The 22,107-nt window shown below is 41.0% G+C and overlaps 1 protein-coding gene across 1 annotated transcript in view; it reads right to left on the reverse strand.

The window, feature by feature from the left end:
- The window catches only part of LOC131224229 (histidine--tRNA ligase, cytoplasmic-like), a 41,527-nt gene extending 19,704 nt beyond the window's left edge, over nucleotides 1–21,823 (reverse strand). Inside the window, exon 1 of the mRNA XM_058219768.1 lies at nucleotides 21,601–21,823. Coding sequence (XP_058075751.1) covers nucleotides 21,601–21,823 — 223 coding nt within the window. The remainder of the gene's footprint in view (nucleotides 1–21,600) is intronic.
- Between the last annotated feature and the right edge of the window lie 284 nt (nucleotides 21,824–22,107).

Below are 22,107 nucleotides of genomic sequence, written 5' to 3' on the forward strand. Positions count from 1 at the left end.
CCAAGGGTATGGAGATTTGGGGAATGATCACATGCATTCCATGTCTGTGTTTGGCCCACTTTGATGATGTACGAGCGTTAGTCCAACCTCTCCATTAATCCTACGTTAGGCCTAGTTCCCAAAATCCTGCCTCATCCATTGGTTAGGTGGGGATGATTATTGGGATGCACGCTATTGAAATTTAAAAGTTTTCAAAATAAAAATATGGTTTTTCTTTAATCTTGAAAATGAGAAAAGCTACAATGGTTCGCAGTTCTGAGGTGAAACTGGAATCGAACCGTTCTTAACGGTTCTACACTTTTTAGAACCGGAACCGGACCGTTAGCACCTTAGAAACGATTTGGAACCAGACCATGAAAAACGGTTCGGTTCCGGATCGGTTCCACACTGAGGACTTGATTTGGACGGTCCGATTTCCGTAAGCATGTAATGTTTGCATGGTGTACAAGTCACCATCATTTCAAAGATAGTGGTGAACTATCACCATAGTCTTCTCAAAAAAGGAGAGGGAGAGACAGAGAATGGGCAATGGTTGTGCGTTTTGCCTTTGAAATTTTCTCCACTTATTCCTCGACCGTTGAGAGAGAGAGAGAGAGAGAGAGAGCGCTGCTCGCCTTTCCTTTCTTTCTCTGTTCCTAGCTTGACCTAGAATTGGTAGAGATTTTTTTAATTTTCATTATCGTCGGCGATCTGTTGGGAAGAAATTGAGAGAGAGAGAGGGTAGGGGGGCAGGGGCAGGGGCACGGACGACAGTCGGCGAGAGAGAGGGCAGGTGCGGCAACAGTCGGGTGAGAGATAGATTAGGGTTTTTTTGTTTTAAAGTAGTATTTGGATGACGGTTCGGATCCACGGGTCTGGCCACGATTCGATTCAACAGTTCACTTCGGTTCAACAGGGCCATAAATCGGAACCGATTTGCATCCGACAGTTTTCGAAAATTTGGAACCGGAACTGGAACCGGTGTCGTATAGAACCGAACCGATCCAACGGTTTCAGTTCGGTTCAGTTCCACGGTTCTACCGATTCGATGTGCACCCCTAGCATTAATGATCCAACAATCTGAAAGAGCTTAAATTCATTATCAACATTCAAAAATGTTTTTCAAACATTCTGAATTATTGATAACCACCTAGCAATGATACACTCCCCTAATGCTTATATAAACTGAATCATTTTGGTCCGAAACTAATCAACTTTGATAGATTTCTTCCAAACCATCATATATCATTAAAATTCATCTCATTTTAAGAGAAGACCTTAATATGTCCGCTAAGCAAATCTGTCAAAAAACCTGTTGCATTAAAAAGTTCATAAATAGATTATTCGTGATTGTTGCACGCAAATCTAAATAAACTTGGAAGCAATTCACGTGTGAACCATCAGTAATTGATGAGAAGATGAATCACACTTTCAAAACAACGTATTTATACATGATTTAACTTGGTGCTAAAAAGAAATAATTTTCATTAATTTTTTTTTCAGTTTTTCTAGCATCATGGGTGGCCCCGCAGTATATGAGATGTCTCTCTAATGTCGGGTGTAATAAGTGGCTCCTTGGTTATTTATTTATGTTTTTGCTCCTGGGACCCACTGCTCCAATTGCTCTGTTGGGTTCCAGCATGAAAAAAAATGAGGTTTGATAAGGAGGCTCAATGGCCCACCCGGGGTAGATGGTCCCCCTATCAAAATCATATCTTCATCCCTGATAAGGGTGCTGACATTTGTAGCATTGTTTATTTCTCATCCTTGCTTGAACGATGGTGATATTTGATCGGCGAGATTGTTTCACCTGGGCCAGAGATCCATCCATATTTCTGAATGAATGGTCTCGATCACCCCGTAGTGGGCCAGGAAGGGCGAGCCTCCCTAACGTTCTCCTATGCTAATTTCGAGCTGGCACTCTCGTTTGCAAGGGGAAAGGTCTTTTGACACTTTGACGCTGGAAGTCCCGAAGTACCAACCCAGATTGGGTTGTCGCGATGTTCTTCTCTGCTATTTCTCGTGTCTTCCTTATTTTTCTCGGGATATATTAACATATCGGCTATTTATCTGCAATATAACGGTAAATAGGGAAATAAACTATTCAATGATTGCTTTCAAGTTCAAAAGTAAATTAACTAAAATAAAATGAGGTCTCAAGTCCAGCCGGTTGGACCATGAGTTTCAGTCCACACAGGTTATAACTTCCAACATTTCATGTGTATGAGAAATCCCACGTGTCATATAGATTTTGCCAACCATAAAAATTAAATTATATAAAAATCAGTCACATCCACTCAATGAGTGAACCACGATTCTATTTTTCTATCTATCAGTGGATAGAAATTGTTTCTATGCTTCGATCCACCTGATGAGTATATGGAGTTAATTTTTGTAATACGTGATGCTCATAGTAGTTACAAGCTATTGTAAGGATTGGATTTAATATTCACTTAATATATTGGAAGTTATCTGATGAACGGACCATATTTGTGGTCAAAGTGGTTGGACTTGAGAACTTCTCAAAATGAATAGGGATGAGGCTTGCTAATTCCACACGCGCGGGGGCACGCTTTAAATATTTTACAACATGTGAGATCTGAGCTTTCCATGAGATTATTAATGTTTAGATGTTCTACATACAAATCAGAGAAATTGACTCTTTAGGTGGGCCAGAGAGTAGAAAGTATATTGACGGTTTTTTCCTTGCCATTAATTTGTCGTGATTTGTTATGGCTCACCTGAGGTGTGAAATGGCCTGATTTTTATGTAAGAGGATTTTAACAGTGGAGATCACGTGATAAAAAGCTCAGATGCAGCACGTGTCACGTTATAACACATGTTCGCACATGTGAATGTGCATGGCTCCCACACTCATGTGGAATTAGAGAACCTTAACAAAAGGAAGTAGTCTCGCGATCGTCTGTTGGATATCTGATATCAGGACACTCAAACCCGCCGTTGCCACTCGCGGTAATGTGATTGCACGTCCTGCTCTCTTCATCAGGTGGGCTCTACTGTCTGTGATTTGTCGGTCGTGATGCAGAAGGATTTGGCAGCGTGTATGTCGAGTGGCCACAATTGGCCTATTATCCTTTAGCTATTCAGTTGTTGGGACCGGATTCAGTGAGGCCATGTGTTGCAAAATTTTGATTTTAATAAAATATATTTTAATACTAAAATAATATATAATATACAAAAATTGTTTTGAAAAACACTTTTCTATGGGTTTTTGGGAATAGTCCAACATGAAAAGAAAAGAGAAAAAAGCTGGTTTATATGAAGGATGTGAAGTATTATAATATTTACCTACCTAATCCGTGGACTATGGACCTCGTACGCGTGCTCTCGCGCTCGGGCCCCGGCACGGGCACGGGCTCGGGCTCGGACTCGGTCTCGGTCTCGAACTCGGTGCGAGGGCATGGGCATGTGAGGCGGTGTGGCTATAAAGGCGCTAGTGGCGCACCGCACGTCCGCATCGTGTCGCAAGGGTCGCTCTTTCGCGACCTTAAGCGAACCGGAGCGAGACGTGTGCAACTAAGTGGCTATGGCGGGTGACTTGTTAGCAGAGAGACTAAAGGACTGGGAGAGAAATCTCTCAATATAAATAGAGGTGAAAAAAGGTCATTCTAAGTGTAATTGTTCATGCAGTAATTAGTCAGACCATGCAGAAACTATTGCATAGCTAGCCTCAATAGCTAGAAAACGGCTATTGTTGTCTCACAACAATCGATGCACGCTTTAATGGCTCATGCACTGTGATTAGAAAAAAGTCATAAAGCGGCTAGTTTTCCAAAGAAATGGCTTAATGGAATTTAAGTCTCTAGACCATAACCCCTAGCCACCATAGCCTATGATGGATGGGGTTTCAATCCATCTCAACTCACTCCAACAAACTCATACGAACTAAGACAGTCAGCCCCTTTCCACTCATATATTCTAGTGTTTCCAACAACGTAGCAAGGCTTAAACCTTAGTTTGAAGAACAGACCGATGTAGTCTAAGACGGTTCAACCGAACCGATTCTTTGAAGATTTGAAGTGACTGTAGAAGTCGAAACTACTTTTTCTCTTTTTTCTTCTTCTCTTGGAATTTTTCTTTTCTACTGTAATACCAGAAAGTGTGTAATTGAGTTCTATTTGGTGGGCCTTCGTGTTTGCTGTAACGCAGACCCACACCCGGCTCGTCGTATCCTAGAAGTTGTTTGCTTGTAACCTATCGCATACTCAATTCACTTGAGTAGGGGCAAATAACGCTTTAAGGACGACATTTCAGACGTGCTTACTGTCCTGATTTCTGATTATTTTGTAATTTTCGGTTTCCACATTATACAGAAAAACATTAATCTGTATAATTTGAGACAATCTTAAAGTGTTATTGCGATAGCCGACAGTGTTTCATCTATCAAGTTGATGAATCAGGACTTGATACGTCTTGATCGGTTCAATGGAACCAATTTTACAAGATGGCAAGACAAGCTAAAATTTCTTCTGACGGTGCTGAGCATCTACTACATATTAGATCCAAATCTGCAAGCACTACCAAAGCATCCGACACAAACACACCTAAATAGGTTGCTGCTCGCACTAAAAGAGCTAAAAACGATCTCTTGTGTCGAGGACACATTCTGAACATGCTCTTGACTGCCTGTACAATCTGTACTAACAGACATTATCAGTAAAGAAGATCTGAGCAGCTTTAGAGTTCAAATACAAGGCTAAAGAATGAGGAACCAACAAATTTCTCATCGTCAGGTATTTTAACTTCAACATAGTAGATAACAAACCACTACTGCCCCAAATCTAAAAACTGCAACTAATAGTAAACAAAATCAAAGCCATCAAAATTGATCTTCCTGAATCATTCCAAGTCGGGGCTATCATCGATGTGGAAAGACTATAGAAAGAAGTTGTTGCATAAAACCGAGGACTACACACTGGAACAAATTCAGAAACACCTCAGGATTGAGGAAGAATCCCGTAACTGCGATAGAAAAAATGATAACGGGAATACCTCGTCCAAGGTACATGCTGTAGAAAACACTAATAACAAACATCCCGAGAAGGACGATTCCCTGAAACCTAATAAAGGAAAATTTAAGAAGAACACCCTGAAGAAGAACGGAAAGTTCAAGGGCCCATGCCATGTCTGTGGAAAAATCGGGCACTATGCTCGAGTATGCTGCTATCGCAAATCCAAAAAAGAGGCAAATGCAGTAGAAGAAGGCGATATTGTGGCTATGATCACTGAGGTAAATACCATTCAAGGCAAAGTTCCAGGTTGGTGGTATGATACTGCCACTACTGTACATGTGTGCTACTACAAATCAGCCTTCAAAACCTATGAGGAATTGACCGATGGTCAAGAAGTCCAAATGGGTAATGAAGTCCGATCGAAGATTGTCGGTAAAGGAGCTGTCGAACTGATATTCACCTCTAGAAAGAAAGTGATTTTAACTAATGTACTGCACGTCCTAGACATGAGGCGAAACTTAGTTTCTGGGGATCTTCTGGGAAAACAAGGCATACGGGTGGTGTATGAGTCAGGTAAACTGATTCTGTCCAAAAATAAAAATTTTGTCGGAAAGGGATATGCTTGTAACGGAATGGTTAAGTTTTCTCTGAATGAAAGTAGCACTTCTGCGTATATGGTTAAATCCGCTGGACTGTGACATGATAGACTAGCCCATATAGGGTATAGTACCTTGAAGTTCATAGCTAAGAATGGTTTAATCTCATGCACGGATAATGAAACCAGAAAATGTGAAGTATGCATACGATCCAAAATGACGAAAAAATCTTTTCCAAGTGTTCAAAGATTGTCTTAAATATTAGATCTTATGCACAGTGATATCTGTGAATTAAACGACATTCTTACTCGTGGAGGTAAACGGTACTTCATAACCTTTATAGATGATTGCTCTAGATATGTGTATATTTATTTATTAAAGAGCAAAGATGAAGCATTGAACATGTTTAAAATATATAAAGGTAGAGAATTAACTAAATAAGAAGATAAAAATTCTCTGTAGCGATAGAAGAGGTGAACACTTCTCCAATGAATTCGATAACTTCTGTAAAAAAACATAGACTAATACATCAATATACTACGTCATACACACCTCAACAAAATGAAATAGCTGAAAGAAAGAATAGAACATTAGTAGAAATGGTCAATTCAATGCTGATAAGAGTAAAGTTACCACTAAATCTATAGGGAAATGCACTGCTTGCAGCATGCCATATAATAAATAGAATTCCATCTAAAAAATATAAAATATCTTCATATGAAACATGAAGAGGTAGAAAACCTAACCTAGGATATCTAAAAGTGTGGGAGTGTCTTGCATATTGCAGAACCCCTGATCCAAAAGGAACTAAGTTAGGACCAAGAGCTATTAAGTGCACCTTCGTAGGGTATGCACAAAATAGTAAAGCTTATAGGCTTCTAGACATAGAGTCTAATGCAATAATAAAATCAAGAGATGTTGAGTTCTTTGATAACTCACTATCCTTGGAGTCAAAGGATAATGAAATCCAAACTCCTAATAGAGAACTAGAAAACATAGCTCCACAGATAGTGGAAGCTCCTATTGAGCCTCATAGGAGTCAAAGGACAAGAATAGAAAAGAGTCTGGGAGATGACTATATAGACTCACAACGTATCATTTTCCATCTTATAGAAGGAGATAAAGAAAATGTTATAAAAAAATACCTATAGTAATGACTATAGAAGATGATCCGAAAACATATAAAGAGGACATATCCTCTAGATACTCAGCTTTCTGGAAAGTAGCTATAAACGATGAAATGGAATCTATACTATCAAATCAAACATGAGAACTAGTTAACTTACCTCCAGGTTCTAGACCCATAGGTTGTAAGTGGGTATTTAGGAAGAAATATCACACTGATGGGACTATCCAAACCTTTAAAGCTCGACTAGTAGCTAAGGATTTTAGACAAAAAGAAGGGATATATTACTTTGACACATACTCTCCTGTAGCTAGGATAACATCTATTAGGATATTATTTGCGTTAGCTTCCATACATTATCTTCACATCCACTAAATGGATGTAAAGACCGCATTCCTGAATGGTGACCTCAATGAGGAAGTATACATGGAACAACCTGAAGGTTTCGTTCTACCAAAAATGAAAACAAAGTATGTATATTAGTCAAATCTTTGTATGGATTAAAACAAGCACCAAAACAATGACATGAGAAATTTGATTCCAAAATACTATCTCATGGTTTCATGCATAATGTAGCTGACAAATGCATATATTCTAAAGTAAATGGTATTTGTATTATTATTATTTGTCTGTATGTTGATGACATGTTAATAATAAGTAATAAAATGGAAGGAGTGACTGAAACAAAGAAGTTTCTATCTTCCGTATTTAAAATGAAAGATCTTGGACAAGTTGATATAATTCATGGTGTCAAAGTTAAAAAATATTGTGGGGGTTATGCTTTGTGTCAAACTCATTATATTGAGAAGATACTAAACAAGTTTAACCATCTAAATATAAAGGAAGCAAAAACCCCATTTGATCCAAGTATCAAGCTAAAAGAAAATACCGGAAGAACAGTTGCACAATTAGAATATGCGAGTGCTATAAGGAGTCTTATATATGCTATGCATTGCACTAGACCTGATATCGTATATGTTGTGAGTAAACTTAGTAGGTTTGCTAGTAACCCCAGTACTGAACACTGGAATGTAATAAGTAGAGTTATTGGTTACTTAAAAGCAACCAAAGACTTAGGACTATTTTATTCAGAGTTTCCTGTCATATTGGAATGATATACCAATGCGAGCTGGATATCGAGCACAGGGAACAACAAGTCTACTACAGGGTGGGTATTCACCCTAGGAGGTGCAGCTGTATCTTGGGGATCCAAGAAAAAAACTTGCATAACATACTCGACTATGAAGTCTGAATTTATAGCCCTGACTGCAATAGGCAAAGAGGCTGAGTGGCTAAGGAATCTTCTATTGGAAATTCATTTCTGTATAAAGCCTATATCGGCTGTGTCACTACATTGTGATAGTGAAGCTACATTAGCTAGAGGCTATAGCGGCACTTATAATGGTAAGTCTAGACATATTAGTCTTCGACATGATTATGTCAGACAATTGATTCAAAAGGGAATCATTGTTATTTCTTATGTGAAATCAAGCAATAATCTGGTAGATCCTTTCACTAAACCTCTACCGAGAGAGGTAATAAAGGCTACTTTTAAAGGGATGGGGTTGAAGCTCTTCGACCAAAGTTCCACAAGTGATGGTAACCTAACCTAAAGTCAGAAAATTTCTAATTTTGGGTTTAATGGGTAAGAACAAGTCACTGATCTGTGGAAAGTTTTCAGCAGTAAATTATAAAACTTAATCCATAATAGATAAGTGTTGAGCGTTACGATAGAGGGTTGAGTCTTAGAACTCTTAATGAAATCCAGTCTATAAGGACAAGTATCTTATAGTAACGGAGACACTGGAAGGATTTCACCTATATGAATGTAGAGATGGTGCCGTCTCTCATGAGAGTTAGGAGTTTTCTCTCGGGATCGTTTACGAATTAGGATAAACACATGGCCATTAATTGTGTTGAGCAAGATTGTGGGAACTCTAACAAACACATAGCGAATATATGTGTGGTATTTTCAATTCTGTTATCTAAGAATAACTGGTTCAAAGTTGCGGCTACTAGTCATTTTGACAGAGTTTTGAAATACTTACACTAAAGAAAGATTAAAATCGAAAGATATCTTTCTTTATGCATATAAGCTGATTATTCTGGCAGTATTGTTTAACCGAGAAAATAATTTTATAAAATCAAGTGGGGCATTGTTGCAAAAATATTGATTTTAATAAAATATATTTTATTACTAAAATAATATATAATATACAAAAGTTGTTTTGAAAAACACTTTTCTGTGGGTTTTTGGGAATAGTCCCACATGGAAAAGAGAAGAGAAAAAACTATGGTTTATATGAAGGATGTGGAGTATTATAATATTTATCTACTTAGTTCATGGACTATGGACCTTAGGTGTTCCAGTGCGTACGCACTGGAACACCCGCGTGCGCGCTCGCGCTCGGGCACGGGCTCGGGCTCGGGCTCAGGCTCAGTCAGGCCGTTAAACAGTATCATGTTTGTAAATCCAGGTAAAAACTGGGGTCTGATATGCAATATTTGACCCTCAACAGAACCGGAGCGAGACGTGTGCGAGTCGCGGTGCGACTAAGTGGCTATGGCGGGTGGCTGGTTAGTAGAGAGACTAAAGGACTGAGAGAGAAATCTCTCAATATAAATAGAGGGACTGAAAAGAGCTGCTGCAGCTAATGTTGAGCCATTAGTGCGGTCCATTGTAATGCTGCATGGCTAGCCCAATGCTAGAAAATGGCTAGCCAGCTCTCACAACAGTCAACATGCAGCAGCTTAATGGCCCATGCACAACAGTTAGAAAACGGTCATAAAACGGCTAGTTTTCCAACAACTAGAAATGGCTTAATGGAATTTAAGTCTCTAGACCATAACCCCCCAGCCACCATAGCCTATAAAAGGAGGACCTGGATGGGTTTCCAATCCATCTCAACTCACTCTAGCAAACTCATACGAACTAAGATAGCCAGCCTCTATTCACTCATATATTCTAGTGTTTCCAGCAACGTAGCAAGGCTTAAACCTTAGCTTTAAGAACAGACTAGCGGTGTGGTCTAGGACGGTTCAACTGAACCAGTGGCTGAAGATTTGAATTGACCTGTGTAGAAGTTGAAACTACTTTTTCTCTTCTTTTCTTATTCTCTTGGGATTTTTGCCTTTTTACTGTAATACTGCCAGAAAATGTATAATTGAGTTCTATTTGGTAGGCCTTCGTGTTTGCTGAACGCAGACCCACTCCAGGCTCGTCGTATCCTAGAAGCTGTTTGTCTGTAACCTATCAGCATACTCAATCTCTTCATCAGGTGGGCTCTACTGTCTGTGATTTGTCGGTCGTGATGCAGAAGGATTTGGCAGCGTGTATGTCGAGTGGCCACAATTGGCCTATTATCCTTTAGCTATTCAGTTGTTGGGACCGGATTCAGTGAGGCCGTGATGGGTGAGATTTGATTGGTCCAGCTCAGGTTTGACATCGGCGCACAGAACCGGATTAGGTGAGGGTCGAAAAAACAGAGTTCATTTGAGACTGATGTGGTGAGATTTGATTGGTGGAACCTACGTCTAACCGTGGCCCTAACTCGGTGAGATTTGATTGGTCTAACCCATGTGTGACACCGGACAAGTTATTGTCCGGAGCTAATTTCAAACATGTTTTGCCTTGCTCATTTTTTATGACAGGACATAGCTAAATCAAAAATCACCATCTTGACCTCACCGAGCTGTGTGTTTCCATAACCTCAGCGGTCCAATTCCGTGTTGAGTATGTATTTGACAAAACTACTTCCAAATATGCTTTGCATGACCCTATCTCTAACAGTGACATATAGCCCAATTAGTCATCAGTATATCATGGCTTCACTGAACTCCATGTTTCTCTAGCCTCACTAAATCTAGCTCCAAATACATGTGGCTCACTTGAGGTTCAAGCAGCTTGCCTGATTAGAGCTGTACATGAACCGAGTTAGCTCGGTTAGATCGCTTGACTCGACTCAAAAAAGCTTGATTCGACTTGGTTCAAAACAGAGCTGATTTTTTTAGCTCGAAAAATTTTCTAGCCGAGTTCAAGTGTGCTCGAGCTCGACTTGACTCGGACCGATCCCCAACTCAGATCAAATCAGTTCGGTGACTCGGTTATTATGATATTGATGTTGCTCAGCAAGTATTTGATGAAATGACTCAACGAAGTGTTAGCTGGTGGCAATGAAGGTATGAATATGAAATATTTTGATTTTTATGTTGCCTATTAAGTGTTTGATGAAATACTTGTAAACCGATGTTGCTGCTTTACATTCTGTGAGAAATTGAATGTGCACTTTATGTGTTTGATAAAATGCATGGAGGCTTTATCTTGACTTAAATCAGCCCAAGCTGTGCACCGAACCATGCTAAGCTGGCAAGTTAGGCTCGAGGACTAAGCCAAGTTGAACCTAGTTTGAGCTGAGGTCAGCTAGTGCCCGAGCCGAGCCGAGTTGTGTCAAGCTCAACTCATGTACACCTCTATGCTTGATGATAGATGTTGTCGAACCCTCCATGATTCATATGTTTTATCCATACTTGCCATCTAATTTTTCAAGCCATTTGAATGCATAGACACAAAAATATAGCAGATCCAAAGCTCCAGTAGATCACATCACAAGTAGGAAGAGCAATTAAGCACTCACCATTATAAACATTTTGATATATATATAGTATATATATATATATATTTTCCTTCATCTGAGTGTGTGCAGCCTTATTAAATGTTAAGGTGGGCCTTAAAATTTTTTTACCAACGGTTATCATGTCATTGTCCTTACTTTTTTACCACCCTTTCTACCGTCAATCACAAGCTCGAAATAGGCTGGAGCTCGTTGGGCGTACCGTGATGCGTGGGTTTATCAACACCATCTATTCATTTTAAAATATCAGTCCTGTAACAATACAAAAAATAAGTCAGTTACAAGGTTCAAGTGGCCACGCACTGGGGATTAATTAACTACCATTGAAAACTTTTTTGTAGCCATGAAAGTTTTTGATCAAGCTGATATTTGTGTTTTTCCTTCATCCAGGTCTATATGACCTTATAATCAGGTTGGATGGCTAATAAACATCACAGTGAGTCCGAGGAAAGTTTTAACGGTTCGGGTCATTATCACTGCTGCTTTACGGTGTAGTCCACCTGACCAGTGGATCCGTCTTATTTTTGAGTTGGTGTCTTAAAATGATATGGTAAAATGGATAAACGGTGTAGATAAACCCATACGTCACCGTGAGCTGCTCAAAGCCCCAGCGTTTTCCTAGCTAGGTTCTGGCGGTAGTAGTACCTAATCCCGGTCAACTTCTGTTCTCGTACCATGAATGAAGCTGTGTATTTTTAAAAAATTGCATCACAGTGGCCCCACAACCATGGATATTCTTGGTGGCAGGGTCACCAGAGAATCCGCTTCCCCCTTATTCACACGCTTGCTTGAATAGCACATGTGGCGTGTGACTCAAAACACGGGATTCTCCTGCGACATAGTGGGATCGAGCTCGATCGCAGCTCAACGGAAGCTTCGACGCTGACGTCTCAGGGGTCCCACCGTATAAATGAGCTGGCCCCACATTACGAAAGTCCGCCCATCACGCTGACCACAAACACAGGTTGCATATGGACCGTTGGCTTTTCTTTTCTTTTCTTTTTTTTACTTCTAAACGCCTATTCTTTTGTTTTTTTAATCAGTAACCTCTACCTAGTGAGTTGGCGGGCAATAACCCAGCCCCTCTACACGTCAACACGTGTATCAAGCTATCCACGTCTGCAATATCGAGGCCTTCCATAGCTTTAAGATCAGGCCAGTCCACAAACCAGGTGTTAATACAGCCGTCCATTTGTTTTGTACTCTAGCCCACCGGCGGATCCTTTTGTAGACCCTGGCCAGATGAGTGGGCTGGCCTGATTTTTGGGTCATGGCATACACATTGACAGACCCGATGAACTGCTTGGAGTTGAGCCTTGGGTACTACGTACCGCAGGACCTAGCTAGAGACCGATGGTCCTGACAGGGACTCCACGGTGTATATGTTTTGCCCAAGTGGACCACACTATGATAAGCAGTGGAGATTGAACGCCTACCGTTGAAAACTTATTGGAAGGCTATACAAGTATTTCATCAGACTAATATTTATGTTTTCCCTTCATCCAGGTTTAGGTGACCTTATGAACTGGTTTGATAACAAATAAACATCATGTGGTAGGCAATATTAAGGTTTCAATAATGGGCATCATTATAACCATTGTTTCCTTCCAATAGTGCGGTCCACTTGAGCTTACCATCTATCTCCTTTTAAAGGTCTTGGCCTAAAATGATTTATCAAAATGTAGGGACAACACAGATAAAGCACATACATTATTATGGCTCCACATAGCCCCCATCAGGGCCGTTCTCTAGCTAGGTCATGGGGTTAGTATTAAGCCATACAAGAGTGTTGTATTGAAAAGGAGAGTCACTTGTCTACAAAACCCGTACCTGCAATGTGGCTGGTACCTAGACCGTATGACCCATCTTGATGTATGCACCCTATCTGGTACCTAGACCGTATGACCCATCTTGATGTATGCACCCTATATCTAGGCTGTTCATATGTTTCTCTATCTTATTTTGGGGCATGATATCGTGAACGCCTCCCTTTACGCGAGCATAGCATTGCCCTCACATCCCTAGCTTCGGTATTGATTTATTGATGTAATCATAGTATCTTATTGACCCAGATGTAAAAATACATTTTATTTGGAGTCGTCACTAATCAAATAAAACTCAAAATATGTAGACGGGTAGAAACTGTAAAATTGCTTAAGGATCAAGAAATCATGATATTCTCCAACTCAAATGACTCATATTGTCAGTTTATGACCGTAAATTCTAAGTAAGCGCTTCAGTGACAAAAAATAAAAAAATAAAAGAATGAAGGAAATGATTAGATACCCTTTTTCACCAACATAATGTGCAATGTCTACTTTACAAGATTTAGCGTTTTTGAGAATTCTACATAATTTTAGTATTTTTATATTTAACTCATAAGGACAGTGCAGACAAAAATAAGAAAAAGAAAACTATCTAATCTTACATCACTTAGCTAAGTAGCCCCTGATAGGTGAATAAAGTGAAAATAGAGTGCATAAAATAAAATGCGATCTCGCCTTATAATCACATCTTCACTTGATCTGGTGTTATACAATGGAATCCATTAGGTGCTTTCAAGATGTACTGAGAGTGCTACATGTTTGACCTACCTGGATTTCTAATAATTTATAAATCCATATGAGATAAATTTATTGAAGTCTAGATGAACCAAAATGACTGACGTATCTTTGTTTTAGATGGAGTGTCCACGAGTACCAAAAATGAAGTAAATAAAATTTCAAATGCACTGTGCCACGGGAAACAGACAGTGGTCATTGAATGCCAACCATTAAAAACTTCCTAAGGTCCTATGCAATGTTTGTTGACCATCCAACCTATTAATAAGGTCACATAGATGAAAGGAAAACAACAAATATTAGTTTCATCAAAAAAAAAAAAAAGAATCGTGGCTCACAAAAGATTTTTAATGATCAATATTAAACATGGTTTCAGTGGTGTGGTCCAATTGAAATTTTTATTTCATTTATTTTTTTATCATGCTTTAAAATAAACTAAAAAAACGAATGGACAAGGCGGGCACACAATGCAAAGTCCTTGCCACATCGCCAACCCAAAGTGATGTCCTGTTTTCCTTACAATTTACCTGCTATGGTACTAAAGTGAATATAATCAAATATAATCTCCACCATACATTTATAATGTTTTAATAAGTACATAAATGATATATCATGATTTTTCTGTCTATCCGTAACTACATGCATTGTTAATTGCTAATTTGGGAGACAGCCAGGTCACCCTCATTTAAGAGAGCACACTCTAGCAGAACAGGGTATATACAACTACATAGCCTTACCTTAAGCATCCCTCAATGCCCAACCTTTATCTCCATTCAAAACTAAAGTCAGCCACATCAAAGGGAACAAGCTTGGAGGGAACACTTACCCTTGAACTTAAGGGGCCACACCTGAGCCATAAAATAACCTGATATTTAGCCTGACCCTTTATCTTGCTAAGAGCAATCCCCATTTTAATCAATGGCGGGCATTCTCTCTCAACAAGTTCCATGTATTATGGCCCGCAAGGGTTTTGTATTGAACTGATTTTTGAGATCTGGAGGTCTTATGAGGTGATGCATCTGATGGACGGGTTGGATTCTGTGAACACTTCCCCGGCCCCACATCTAGCCGGTACATTGGAGCACACCCCTTTTGGTACCACCGGAAGCTACGGTGGTACGGTGCAAATGCGAGCCACACTACGGGTATGTGCTCACGACATCCAACTTGTCCATCAGACTCGTCAACCCGAAATATCCACCATACCCAAAAATCAAGGCATTAAACGCCTCATGTGGGCCACAACGTATAAAAATAAATGAATGGCTAGAAAAAACTTTTTAATTGTTTTTTATTTTTTGACACATTGTGGCTCACGTAAAGGATGAAATTATTTTTCTGGGCAAAAGATATTAGCAATATTTGCCACTTTATAAAAAGCTCAACGCACACGTGTTTCATGTTTGCACATGTGCCCGTGAATCCACAAATCTCTTGCAGACAGGCGATAGATCCGAGCTTTTCATATGGCGGGACACGTGATTTGACACCCTGCTTCAAAAAGGCAGTTTCACTCCTTAAGTGGACCGCACTGTACAGAACAAAGGAACCCCTACAGAACACCCCAGATCCAGCCAGGTGCGGCGACTCTGATCGTGGGACCCACTTCGATGTATGCGTTGTATATCTACGCCGTCCATCTATTTTTTCAGCTCATTTTATAGCATTTTCTAACAAATGAGGTAGATCCAAATTTCAGGTGAACCACACGGTAGGGATTGAATTCCTACCATTAAAAACTTCTTGATCCACAAAAGTTTTGTATCAATTTGATGTTTATGTTTCCCGTCATTCAGGTCTGTGTGGCATTATGAACAGGTTGGATGACATATAAACATTACATTGGGCCTCAGAAAGTTTTTAATGGCCGGCATTCAATTATCACTGTTTTCCTTTGGTGCAGTTGACGTGAGATTTGGATCTTCTTTATTTTTAGGACCATGCTATAAAATGAGCTAAAAAACCGGATGGACGGCGTGGATATACAAAAAATACATCAAGATGGCCCTTGGTCAGGGTCGTACCTACCTGGCCGGATAATCCGCCCTCTCTGTCTCCTCACCGTGCAATTGTTTTGCGCACTGCCACGCACCAATAGTTTTTACGCCAAATGATCTAAAGCAACAGGGCCCACATATGGAAAGCTAAGATATCGCACATGTATGGTACGTTGGCACGCGTGCTTGCGTGTCAATGGCAGAGCTCCACATGGCTCGCCAGATTTAATAATTATTCACTTTCTTTTTCGCTCCAACGCGATGCACATGTTTCTAATTATTTATTCGAATAACGCAAACATTACTTATAAGTTATAAACGTCCAAATAAAAGTAAAACATTACTTATTTGATAAATGAACATGTACTGCACCTGCGCCATAAACACGCCGTGCGTCTTTTTTCCTTTTCGCCAAAAATTACTGTATGTACCCACATCAGATCAGTTAGAAAGATGGGTCTCATCATGAAGATTATCTGCTGTAAAAATTAGACCATTCTACTCATTAATTGAACCAGACCATTAAATTCAATGGACAGCCGTTGATATGGCCCAACATAAAGATCTGAAGAACCTGATGAGCTTATCCGTTCTACTTTTCATGCTGAATGATCTCCACCATGGGGACAGGACATTTTAACGGGTCATACGTATTCCTACGCACTTGGACACATTGATGGAAGAAGAGCGCTGTATGGTTAGTTGATCGCCCTGACTTCTGTAATTATAATCTCTATATACTCGGCTGACTGTACCAAATACGGCTCTTTTGGCGGGTCATGGCATTACGCACGTGAGATAATTTAAGTCATTTGCGTAGTTGTAGCTTAACATGCTCCGTTTATAACCAAGTTTGATGAGAATTGTCTTATTGTGATAGCATGTGGAGGCAGAGAATGTGAGTGAGATCCAAAGCGTCCATCAGGTGTGCCGCCTAATTTCAAGCCGTTTGCCAAAAATCAGGCTCATCCCATTGTCAGGTGGGCCACACCATAGGAACCGTTGGAATGGTAACGCCTACCATTAGTTGTCTGAGACCCACCATGGCTGGTATATGACATCCAACCTGTTCAGTTGATGCATCCTACCAGGATGAAGGGATATTCTAATAATCAACCCATTCCATGAATAAGGTGGTCCCACCACATGAACTTAGATAACCATTATTTTACACTGTTACCTATTTTTTGGCACACGTGAAATTTGGATTAGTCTATTTTTGGGATCTGGATAAAAAAAATGTGGTGGTGAATGTACGAAGAATTCGAATCTCATCAAAATGTATCATTCCCCAACAATAGCTCAAGTAATACTTGAGCTTCTGAATTTACAAGGAATTGGATAGGATGGCTGTATATACATACGATCAGAAAATTGTACATACGTTTCATAAGACAATCTGAAACCGTCCAAACCGTTGAATCTGCCATGGATGGATCATGACAAAAGAAATTAAACTAAATGTCATGACAGCTTTTACCAAATGTCATATAATCACTGTCATGATAGCTTTTATCATCGTAAAATAATCTTATCCACGCCATCCACAAATTTATAAGATGCGTGCCAAACAAGCCCTTAGGGGCGGCATTGGGCCCGATAGCCCGTCTGATCCGACAATCCCTACCCAACTTTAGTATGGGCTTGGGCCTACTAACTTGGCCCATTAGTCAAGCTTGGGGCTCATATGCATAGCTAAATATATTTTTGGGTTGCTCAAGTCAATTTTAGCCTAACCCAACTTTATGCATAAACGTACTATATACTAAAAATACATTATTCTAATTTTCAAGCAATTATCTATCTTGAATGTGGACCATTGGTCTGTTTCTCTAAAATGTTTATTTCTTTACTTATGTGTGACCCATTTGATAAATTGATTTATTAGAAAAATTCAAGGGAAAAATAGAAATTTTATTAATCGTAGGGTCCAGTTGGATTGCAACCAAATTCCTTCGGGTCAAGCTTGGATCTATGCTAGGCCCATGACAACCTTAGGCTATGCTTGAGCCTTAAGCCTTAAGCATGGGGTTAGGCTGTAACGCCCTAGAAATCGGGGGTTGCGCATACGCTCGACTCTCAAGTTCCCGAGTGTCACTTATAATTGATTCGTTAATATACGTTTAAATCCAGTTTAGTTGCGCGAACCTGGAAATTCCTGGAACATGAGGCATCACACACACAAGCTTGCTGAAATGAAAGGGAATAATAGGTATATATACAGATCCAAAAGAATATAACGGGTCGCCTAAGGCGTCGCCCAACAAAATCACAAAAAGAATGATATGCCCAAAAGAATAAGGCTGAGCCCACACTTAGTGATCCAATCCCACCTCTCTAGCTGACGGAGAGCCGTCCATCAACTGGAAGTAGGACAACTCGTCCTCCTCCTCGCAGCTCGCCTCGCTAGGCTCCTCATGCCTTGAGTCACCTGCATCTATAAACGGGTCTGGTTGGTGTTTTAAAACACCGTCCCAGAGTGAGAGTGAGTGATCAACTCAGTGGGTGCTATTAGTCTCAAGTTATAACAGGCATCAATTATAATATGAACTTAATGAAAAACATTTAATCATAAAAACTTAACTAATCTTATTAATGCGCATGCATGATAGATGATATGATGCGTGCCCTCTCCACAACGCTCCCTCGAGCGACTCTATCTAACGATCGCGTATGACAACACTCCCTCAGAGCGACCTCGACTGCCGAGTCGCCACCCTAACTAGTGCGATATGATGCGATGGTATTAGCCGAGTTCTTAGTTAAGTCCGTTCATCCAGCAGGTTGGAAAATCTGATACACCTCACATATCAATGCCCTTAACTGGTTACGAGGCAAGACTCCCCAATGTGTGAGGCCGAGACCCCACGGTTCTTCATCCCGTCGGGTTCCTCATCCCCGACTTCAAGTACATGAGGAGTGCCGAGAGAAAGGGATCGCTCGCGGTCACTACGAGGACGCGCGGCACCCCAGCATAGGTCGACAGCTCAGACACAGTGTCTCATTCCACTATGCCCGGCTCACGAGGCGATGGACCAGTTTTACTGTAGATATCGATGGGCTACAACGGTTATAGGGTATTCCAGGTTCCATACAGAGGTGAGCAAACAGGGTTAGCAAAAAAGGTTGGTCAGTAAGTAGGCAAGATCGCATGAGTCAGGTGAGCGTGAGACGAGTGACATTGGGCACAAGAGACCCACGTAGTCGAACTACTGCTACTCGTACACACCCGCCCAAAACCACGGCTCTAGCCATAGCATAGTCCTACCGATGGGACTACCGTCTCTCCTTATGGTCCTGACCAACCCAAGAGGGTGAGGGTGATCCATAACATGCCAACTATCCAGGTTATCAACTAGTATAACATATCATATACTCATGCATCTCAACTATACACAACGGATACTCCTACAAGCAAGCAAACATTATCAAGAAACAAAGTGCATGTGAGGGTGTGGGTTTGTGAGGAAGTTAAACACTTCCTCCATCTTAAGAAATCATATGCACAAGGGGAATAAACCATACTCACAATGAAACACCACATATGAGGAAAAAGGACTAAACAAACATGAGCAATGAATCATCCATACATAATATCATGTGAGAGTCAAGATCAACATAACTTTGAGAACTAAACATGCAAATTCATACAATTCTAACAAACATACAATTCCTAAGTTCTCTCTAAATTCTCTAATACAACACCCAACACACAAAATCATTAAACACATACTATAATTGATTTTAGGCCACCTAAGAATAATAGTCTGCACCTATGGATTGTTGGAGGTTCGGAAAACGACCTAGGAATGAGGGCTTTTGGGTCGATCGGCCGGAATCCCTAGAACAAGCTCTTGCATGTTAGAATTTCATGCAATCTCTTCTTAATATATAGATTTTCAAGAAGAAGGGGTAAATGATCTTACCTAGAAGAACCACGGACGATTGTTGAAGTTATGGTGTAAAGTTTCACTTGGAGAAAGGATAGGGAGTTGAAAGGGTTGATTCCCTTGGGCCCCACCTCGATCTAAGGTCCACCTTAGCTCTCCTTCACTCTCTCTTTCTTCTCTCCTTGCTTTCTAACTCTCTCCTTACTTCCTTGGTAATGGTAGTTGTGGTGAGAGTTATGAGATAAGGCTAGGACTTTATTTCCTAGAGTTGGGCCAAGTGGCCTTAAGTTTTAATGAATTCCCACAATGGCCCTCTAGGACTCCTTATTGACTTTGGGGTGGACCCAACACCCCCTAGGCCACCAAATTTGGTGAGTAGGTGCCTCATGACCCGATAAGGGGTCATGCAAAGTTTGGGGGCAAACGGATCAACAAAGGTGGGGTTTGATCATACGGTTTCGATCTTTAAATGACCCTTTGGGGACCATTTCGGTTGTTGGGGTAGTTCTGGAGGCCCCTTGGACATAAAACTTATAGAATAGGTGGTTCATGGCTCGATGAAGGGCCATGCAAAGTTTGGGAACGATCGGATATGGGGTTTGGTCGTACGGGTCTGATTTGCGATCAACGGTTACCGTGCCACGATAAGGTCCCAGATTTTGTGGACGGGCGAAGGACAGTACATTAGACCTTCACCAAAAATTTAGAAGAAATCCGACAGTTGAAAAGCCCGAAGTCTCAGTTTCATTTACCAGTGCCAGATTTCAACTCTAGCCTTGGGTGGGTTGACAAGTGCTGCCGGAACGGTACGAAAAATTAACTTTTGGGTTTCTAATGAGTCCGTGGTTCGCGATGGACCACAAGCCCAGTGAGATCTATGGTTCCCTAAATTTTATAATTTTCCGACCTTCCTGCGTCGCGGTATAGCCCGTACAAGCGGATGCTAAGTGTATCCGACTATCTGGCTTAGTGGCCCGCACTAGGCCCTATCATGACCCGTCTGGTCTACTCTAATGGGAAAATCCTAGGTTAATTTAACTCATGGTACCCCACCGTGAGGGGTTTAAATGAATGGTCCTGCGGAAAATCTTACGTGGATGTCTCAGGACACTGTGCTGGTTGGACAGGATGTTACACTGTTCTAAGTTAGTTTACTTTTGTTGGTTTCTCCTAGTTGTATTGCTGAAGCAGGCTTGGGTAATGCTTACGGACTTCCACTTCTGTCTCCCAAGTGGCCTCTTCTTCATCATGATAGGTTCATAGTACCTTGACTAATGGGATGACCTTGTTGCGTAGAATCTGCTCCTTTCTATCAAGTATTCGAGTGGGTCGAAGAATGCATGTGACATTTTTTTTAAGCTCCACATGCTCCCACTTGATGATATGCAAAGGATCGGAGACGTACTTCTTCAACATCGATACGTGGAAGACGTTATGCACTCCGGCGAGAGGGGTGGGTAGGGCCAAGCGATAGGCAACCGCACCCACCCGGTCCAAAATCTGGAAGGGCCCGATGAACCTTGGCGCGAGCTTTCCTTTCTTGCTGAATCATAAAACACCCTTCATTGGGGAGATTTTGAGAAACACATGATCCCCAACTTCAAATTCCAAGTCCCTTCGTCGAGTATCGGCATAACTTTTTTTATCTGCTTTGAGTCGTTAAGAGACGGCGTCGGATAATTCCAATCTTCTCAATCATGACTCGCACCAAATCAGGCCCTAGCAAACCTTTCTCGCCAATTTCCTCCCAACAATGGGGGGCTCGGCATGGACGCCCATACAAAGCCTCGTAATGCGTCATACTGATGCTAGCCTGGAAGCTATTATTGTAGGCGAACTCGGCATACGGAGACAGTCATCCCAACTCTCCTGAAAGTCAAGTACGCAAGCTCGCAACATGTCTTCCAATATCTGGTTCACCCGCTCAGTTTGCCCATCTGTCTGTGGGTGGAAGGCGGTACTAAACTTCAACTTCACTCCCATGGCCTCTTGGATGCGAGCCCAGAAGATCGACGTGAATCGTGTGTCCCACTCCGACATAATCTCCAACGGGACGCCATGGAGCTGCATTATCTCCTTGATATACAGCTTGGCTAAATCATCGGCGGAGCTAGAAGTCTTGATTGGCAGGAAATGGGCTGATTTGGTTAGCCTGTCCACAATCACCCATATCGAATCGTGCCCCTTTCTAGTCTTGGGCAAACCAAAAATGAAGTCCATAGATATGAAGTCTCACTTCCATTCTGCTATGGGTATGGGCCACAAAAGGCCTGGTGGTCGGCGGTGTTAGGCCTTGACCTGTTGGCACGTGAGGCATCAGGACACATACTCTGCTATTTCCTTCTTCATGTTGT

The sequence above is a fragment of the Magnolia sinica genome, chromosome 2 (genome assembly GCF_029962835.1).
Source record: "Magnolia sinica isolate HGM2019 chromosome 2, MsV1, whole genome shotgun sequence".
Classification (NCBI taxonomy): domain Eukaryota; kingdom Viridiplantae; phylum Streptophyta; class Magnoliopsida; order Magnoliales; family Magnoliaceae; genus Magnolia; species Magnolia sinica.